The 8,039-nt window shown below is 45.8% G+C and overlaps 1 protein-coding gene across 1 annotated transcript in view; it reads right to left on the bottom strand.

Annotated features, from left to right (window-relative positions):
- The window catches only part of WDR47 (WD repeat domain 47), a 69,767-nt gene that overhangs the window by 48,814 nt on the left and 12,914 nt on the right, over positions 1-8,039 (bottom strand). Inside the window, exons 3-4 of the mRNA XM_019528367.1 lie at positions 6,533-6,617; positions 3-768 (exon numbers count right to left, since the gene is read on the bottom strand). Coding sequence (XP_019383912.1) covers positions 3-768; positions 6,533-6,617 — 851 coding nt within the window. The remainder of the gene's footprint in view (positions 1-2; positions 769-6,532; positions 6,618-8,039) is intronic.

Here is an 8,039-nt window from a genome sequence, read left to right as displayed (position 1 = left end):
CGTATTTTCAAGCATCAGACTTCTGCTTAGATTCTGTACTCCAGGGTAATGGAAATTAGCAAAGGAGTGTGACATTGGAGAAGTTTTGGTTCCAAGATCTGTGATTCGCTTATCGTGATTTGTCAATCCACAGGATAGCCCATCTAGGGCAGGGTTTAAGGAACGAGTCATGTAAGCATCAGCAGACTGAGGCCGCCTCATTGGGGATGATGGATAAGGTGACAGTTTGCTGATAAGAGGTGTTAGCAGATCTGCATATGCAGCTTTTGTGGGCTTGAGTAGTTTATCAACATGAATATTAAGGATTTTTTGTTCAAATGCACAAGAGAAAACAGTAGCTGGCAGATTCTGAAGCCATGACAACAAACTCAGGTCTAAGTCATCACACCCATTACCACAAAGAAGGTCAATGCCAAGCAATACTTCACTTTCTGTAATTTCTTCTCCTGTTGCTTTGCTCTGACAGAATTCCACACAACATTCATAAAGTAATCCCTTCATTACAAGCTGAAATAAACGATTGTTACTTGCTTTGAAGCCAGCCTCACTTAGTTTTCTGTCAGCAGGAATAAACTCTGCTACCATGATGCAAGCTTCTTCAAAACAGTGAACTCGTGCAGTGCTTGGGTTCCAGTCTTTGAATTCTGCATGGTTGGTCAGACGAGGCAATGTGAGTAGCAAACATAGTTTACTGTAGTCTTCTTTAGAGGGACAATACTCTTCCAAAGTATGTAGGCACTGTACAGCCTCTTGCATTGTAAATTCCAGCTGTGGTAAAAATATTCATGTAAAAGAATAAAAAAGGACATTTTAAAATGTTATTCTTCTGTCAAAAAGCTGGGGGGGGGAAAAAAAAAATCACTACATTTTAAGATCTTAACATTTCAAAAGAGATGGCTCGATCTCTTTAGGTTCAGATGCCATTTCTATTTCAGGAGCCCCAAATCATTTTTTCACATCCAAAAAGAGAAACCCCACTTAAGTTAGGGATATAACAAGAATCAAATTCTAAGCTTCTTTTATTTCCAGAAATTAGTAACTTTAAGAGTTTCCTTGCTTCTTAAAAAAAAATAGAACAAAACAAAGACTAATGCAGCTCTTTGAATTATTTAAACTTTTAAAAACATTTGCATTTAATTTAAATATCTGAAGCAGAAGGTCATGTTAAATGCAATATTTAAGATTGAGACATCTTAGTTGCAGAAGATTCCCATCAATATCCCTTAACACAACCCATTTATCAAAGCCTTTGTTTCAGAATCTGATTGCACGATGATGTCTAATAATGAAAATATGTACAATACATAAAATAAAGGAAAAGAAAGGTACTTTCTCCCTTTTAATAGTGGCCAGAAAGGCCACACAAACAGACTATGTGCTTTACCTTTTTAAGTATCTCTCTGCCGACTTGAATATAGAATTTCCTATTACTGCCTACTGTATTTACTTGATTCTAAAACAAGCTTTTTTCCAAATTTAACATGAAGGAAAAGTGCCCCTCATCTTAGAATTGTGTACAAGGACAGTGAGGAGTCAGGGGGCTTCTGTGGCTCAGACTCCAGCCCTTACCCAGGGGTCAGGGTTATAGCCACAGCCAGAGCTGACCCTAGTGGGGTGCGGGTCCCAGGGCAAATCAGCCTTTGCAGGGACACATTAACACTGTGTGGGGCCCATGGGACCCATGCAAAGACAGGGCACAGGCTGGGGTCTCCCCTGCACCCACAGTGGGGGGGGGGCAGGGGGGGGAACACACGCATCTTAGTGCTTTGTCTGGAAGATGGGGTGGAGCTGCCAGCACCAGGCAGGCCCTGCACGAGGGGCCACAGCCATTCCGCCTGGCTCTGCAGGGCCCCCCCAAAATGCAGGGCCATACCCTAGGGATGGCCCTGGCCACAGCTACTGCCTGCCCCTTGAGTCCTCCCTCCTTACTCCCCCTGCCATACAGCCTCTGCTCCCCTGTCCGCCCCTCTTCCTCCCTGCCTCACCTATGCTCTGTGCGGCCAGGTTTCATCCATGCTGTAACCTGGGACACTGAAGTACAGCCTCAGCCTAGCCCTGTAGCAGCAGCATTCAGCCTGCACAGATGCTTAGAGGGCAGGACTGCGACCATTTTCAGTGCTCTAGGCTAGAATGGGGACAGAGTATGCCGCCATGGAGCAAGGGTAAGGGGGAGAATCGGGAGGGGGAAGGCAGGCACGGGGCAAGCTGCTCAAATCTCCCCATACCATCTGCCCCCCCACCACTTGCACCCCTGCAGCAGTGGGGGTATGAATTAAAAGATGACCCCCCAGTAACTAGATTCCATATATAGAAAATTACAACAACAGCAACCACCACCACCAATAATTTTCCATATACAGGGTCTAATTATTGTGGGGTCGTCTTAAAGTCAGGGACATCTTAGATTTGAACAAATATGATATATTTAGCACATTATATGCCCAATGGGATAGGGAGATAGTTACAGATTCCTTCCCTCCCACACCTCATTCGGGCCATCAGTCATTCATCTCAACCATATACTTAAGAAATTCATAAAGCTTTTTAGTAGCAATTTAATGTTCCTAATATTACCAGTGTAAAGGGGAAAAAACCCCTTCAAAATAAATAAATGGGTCTTAGTTTATAAGCTTTGGAGTGTTGCAACTTGGATTACCATTTAGACGCTTTTTCCTCACTAAAAAACCTCATTCAGAACTTCTCCACATTAATCCACAGAGCAGACCAAGACAGGGTTTCATGAATAAGTTATGTATCAGTTGACTGGGGCTAATGGAATCAGCCAATGCATTCAGCGAAATCAATCCTCTGTGACATTTATTCCCTTAGCAGTAAAGAAACAGAACCAACACTGAGTTTTTGTCCAGAAAAGCAACAGGAAAGGTGCAGTGAACAACTTAAAATGACAAAATAAAATAAGGTCTTTCTCTGAAAATACAATAAGTGGTCATGATATTTGCATCAGGACACCTATACAGGAATCAAATATCCTTTAAAATGAGAGATTAAAACCTAAAAATATATATTAAAAAACCCAGATCTCTAAATAAATCACTGGGCTGGGGCACATGACTTATAAGCAGAAATCCTGGTTTTCTCTGTTAAAAAAGAGAAAAAAAAAAGTTCTCCGATTAAAACCCCCAAAATCTGCATTTCTCTGTAATGCAAATGAAATGCCACTAAATACATATAGGTATCAATTGAACATAATGTTTTATTGACAGATTTACAATTTTAAAGCTATTTCGAAGCCTACCAGTGCCTCTATCACTAGAATAAGATAAAATCTAAATACCTATACAATTTGGTATTTAATTTTGGGGCTTTTTTTAAAAATCAGGGGGATAAAAAAGAAGAGCTCCTCATGTCCCCTTTACCCACCAGGACATGGGTCCAGCTGTGGCTGCCCCCCCTGCTACTTTGTGGTGCTGAGCAGCCCCAACATGCTGGTGCTCCTCACTCCAAACCCACAGCCCTGCAGCCCTACCAGTGCCCCTCACTCCTGACCCACAGTCCCTCACAGCCCTGCTGGTGCCCCTCACTCCCAGTATGTGAGAAAGAGAAGGGGTGTGTAGGGAAGGCATGGGGGGCACAGGTGACAGAGGGGTGACATATGCCGCCCAAGATTTCTGCACCCACCGTGGGGCATGAGGCTGCAGTGGGGCCAGACAGCTTTGGGCAGGAGCCACCACTTGGCCCAGCAGGGGAACGTGGAACTGGAGGGAGTGCCACCCCACCATGGTGAGACATGGTAGGGGCAGCAGCACAGAGTTGTGCCTCCCACTGCTGCCAGGAAGAAGGCAAGAGGTGGCTCGCCATAGTGGCTATAGCGGTGTGGCACTCTCTCCTCTACCGGGTCCCCACACTCTGCCGTGGAGACAGCTAGTGGCCACAGCTGATCCAGCCCCACTGCAACCCTGTGCCCTGCTGTAGAAACAGAAATCCTCGGGGGGCACATGCCCCTTTTTCCCCCCCAACCCCAATGCTGTGCTTCCTCCCCTCTATGCATGGCCTATGTCCCTTCCATGCCCCCACACATCAACATGTGGCCTGGGCCCACCCCTCGCCCCCCACAGACTTAGTTTGAAGGAGCTGTGGGAGCTGCTCTCCACCACTGCCTGGCTGTCATATGCATGTGCATGCACGCATGCATGCAAGCACATGGCACCCTTTACCCGACTACCCTCCACCTGCAACCCCAGCAGCTCCTTGCAGGCTGGAATGCTGCCAGCCTGCAAGGGGAAACCCACTGTTGCTTGCAGTTCTTTCCTTTAGAAGGGGGGAAATTCATGTTTTTCTCCATTCTCACTTCTATTCTTGGCAAGACCTTAGAAAAAATCATAAAAGATCACATTTGCAGGGGGCTAGCAGGTAACTTAATGGTAAGGGACAATCAACATGGGTTTGTAGCAGGCACATCCTGCCCGACTAACCTGGTCTCTTTTTATGACCAGGTCACAAAGTGCTTAGATGCAGGAGTGGAAGTAGACATTATTTACCTGGATTTTAAAAACGGCTTTTGACACAGTGTTGCACCCAATTCTTACAAGCAAACTGAATAGCTGTGAGGTGGATTTTCTTACAGTAAGGTGGGTGAAAAACTGGCTTATGGGATGCACCCGGACAGTGGTGGTGGATGGGCCAGGTTTCTCCCTGGAGGGATGTGGGCAGTGGTGCTCCCCAAGGATCTGTCCTGGGACCACTACTGTTTAACATCTTCATCAGTGATTTGGATGAAGGTGTTGAAAGCACCTTGTCCAAATTCACTGATGACACTAAACTATGGGGTATAGTAAAAACACACTGGAGGGCAGGGAGCAAATTCAGGCAGATTTGGATAGACTGGGAGAGTGGGCTGATCAGAATAGTATGCACTTTAACAAGGATAAATACAAGGTGCTACACCTGGGGAGAAAGAATCTCCAACACACCTACAGACTGGGGGGTACCATTCTGAGTACCACAACAGTGGAAAGAGATCTTGGAGTCATGTTCATTTTTGCATCAACCAGGAGTCACCAGCGCGACAAGGTAATAAGCAAAGCTAACCACACTCTTTCTTGCATCAGCAGGTACATCACAAGCACATCTAGGGAAGTGATAATTCCCTGTACGGCATTGGTGAGGCCGCAGATGGGGTACTGCATCCAGTTTCCGGCGCCGCACTTCAAGAGGGATGTGGATAACCTTGAGAGGGTTCAGAGGAGGACTACTCATATGGTGGCGGGCCTGCAGGTAAGACCCTATGAAGACAGACCGAGGGACCTGAATCTCTTCAGCTTCCGCAAGAGAAGGCTGAGAGGAGATCTTGTGGTGTCTACAAACTCATCAGGGTGGGTCAGCAGGGAATAGGGCACACTGTTTACCAGGGAGCCCTCGGGGTTACCAGAAATAATGGCCACAAACTGAAGGAGAATAGGTTTAGATTAGACATAAAGGAAGAAATTCTTTACAGTAAGGGTTGCCAAAATATGGAACGGTCTTCCAAGGGAGGTGGTGTTTTCCCCTACCTTGAAGGTGTTCAAGAAGAGATTAGACAGGCATCTGGCTGGGGTTACTTAACCCCAACGCTCTTTCCTGCTGGGAGTACGGGGTCGGACCTGATGATCTACCAGGTCCCTTCCAACCCTAGAAACCTATGAAAGGAGAAAATCCACATTTTTCTATGGAAAACTGAAAACCTGGATCCCTGCTTACGAGGACAGGCTGAAGGAACTGGGCTTATTTAGCTTGGAGAAGAGAAGACAAGAGGGGTTTTAATAGCAGTCTTCGACTACCTGAACAGTGGTTCCAAAGAGGATGGAGCTAAACTGTACTCAGTGGTGGCAGATGACAGAACCAGGAACAATGATCTCAAGCTGCAGCAAGGGAAGTTTAGGTTAGATATTAGGAAAAAACTCACTAGGAGGGTAGTAAAGCACTACAACAGGTTAGCCAGGGAGGCTATGGAATCTTCATCCTTGGAGGCTATAAGACCTGGCTAGATCAAGCCTTGGCTGGGATAATATAGTTGGGGATGGTCCTGCTTTGAGCAGGAGGTTGGCCTAGGCAACCTCTTGAGGTCCCTTCCAACCCCAATTTTCTGTGAATGTATTTTTCATATTCTAAACTGTTTTATTAGGGAGTGCTAGACTGCGTACTTGGTAGAGACAGAAACTACCTTTATACCTTTAATGACCTTTGTCAGGCCATAAGCATACATACAGATGCACAAAACTTATTGTATTACAAAAGCACCAACTGCACTGGATCCAGTAAAGTCCAGGACTGAAATGGCACTATTTGGAGGTGCACTATTAAGATTATGGGAACAAAATCTATCCCAAAGTCTTTCTGATGCTATTCCAACTATAGCTGTGCTTTTGAGAACATCACCCTTTTAGTTTTGTACATGAAAACATTTAGTTGAAAGTTTCTGAAGCTGCACACCGGTAACAATGCTATGTACTTCCATGATGCTTTCAAATCACAGTATTTTAAAGCATTTTACAATTGTAGACAAGTAATAAATAAATAAATAAATCTCTCTTACGTGCTGAGGCTCATCTTCTGCTGACATTGCATTGTTTACACATAAGGCTTCTAAAAATTTCTGCTTCAGTATAATATAGCGAAACCTGCACAGAAACAAAACAGAAACGCTAGAAACCTTGATGCAGCAGCTAAACATGTTAGTAAGAACAGACAAGACATTGTAAAATATTTTTTTAATTAACTATAGGAATAACAAGAATTTAACAAGCTAGACAATTGGTTCTTAGCACAACCTGTCTTTTCCAATTCATTAGTTTTAGATGTCTGTCCAGACATCTCATGGGAAGAGCACTCAGCTAAATCTGAGCAGTCGCAAAGCTTCCCCTTGTGCGTGGATGACCTCCATCTGACTCAAGAAGTCTATGGGCCAACGAGAGGTAAAGTGCTGCTCGACCTGGTACTGGCAACCAGGGATAACCTAATCAGCAACCTAACGATCAATGGGAAGCTGGGTGACCACAAGCTGATCACCTTCACCATCTGCCGTAAAGCTGGCAAGTCAGTCAGCAATACAGAAGTCCTTGACTTTAGGAAAGCTAACTTTGACAAGCTCAGGAGGCTTGTCGGTAAGGCCCTAAGAGACCACGACCCCAAGGGGAGGGGAGTTCAGGAAGAGTGGTTGCTCCTCAAGGAAGCGATCCTCGATGCACAACCTCACGCTATTCCGTCTCGGAGGAAAGGCAGCAAAAGGGCACAGCAGCCCCTTGGCTCTCCAGGGAACTAGCAGACCTCCTGCAGCTATAAACAAAGACCTACAAAGGATGGAGGACGGGATCCACCTCCAAGGAAGAATATTCCGCACTGATCCGGTCCTGCAGGGAGTGAACCAGGAAAGCAAAGGCTGCGAATGAACTCCAACTAGCTACAAGTATAAAGGAAAATAAAAAGTCCTTTTTCAAATATGTGGGGAGCTGGAGGAAAAGCAAGGGCAACATTGGACCCCTGCTAAACCAGAGGGGACAACTGACAACCGACACCCACAAAAAAGCCAACTTATTAAATGGGTAATTTGTGTCGGTCTTTCATCAGTCCCATGGGGCGCCCATGCCCATTACGAGACAGGGGTGCCCGGGTGAGGGAGATTCCCTGCCCTCCATCAATGCTGACCTCGTGAAGGAACACCTTGAGAGGCTGGACACCTTCAAGTCAGCTGGCCCTGACAATCTACACCCCAGGGTACTCAAGGAGATGGCTAACATCATAGCCCAGCCCCTGGCACAGATCTTCAAGAACTCCTGGCACTCTGGTGAAGATTGGAAGAAGGCCAATGTGGTGCCTATATTTCAAGAAAGGGAGGAAAGTGGATCCGGCAAACTACAGGCCCATCAGCCTGACCTCTATCCTGGGGCAGGTCTTAGAAAAGTTTATTAAAGAGGTCATTCTTAACAGACTGGCTGACAGCAACATCCTGAGGGATAGCCAGCACGGGTTTGTTGCGGGTACGTCTTGCTTGACCAATCTTATCTCCTTCTATGACCAGGTGACCTATCACCTGGACAAGGGAG

The sequence above is a fragment of the Gavialis gangeticus genome, unplaced genomic scaffold (assembly GCF_001723915.1).
Source record: "Gavialis gangeticus isolate Ggan-Ray unplaced genomic scaffold, GavGan_comp1, whole genome shotgun sequence".
Taxonomy (NCBI): Eukaryota; Metazoa; Chordata; order Crocodylia; family Gavialidae; genus Gavialis; species Gavialis gangeticus.
This window is presented reverse-complemented; position numbering and strand designations above follow the sequence as displayed.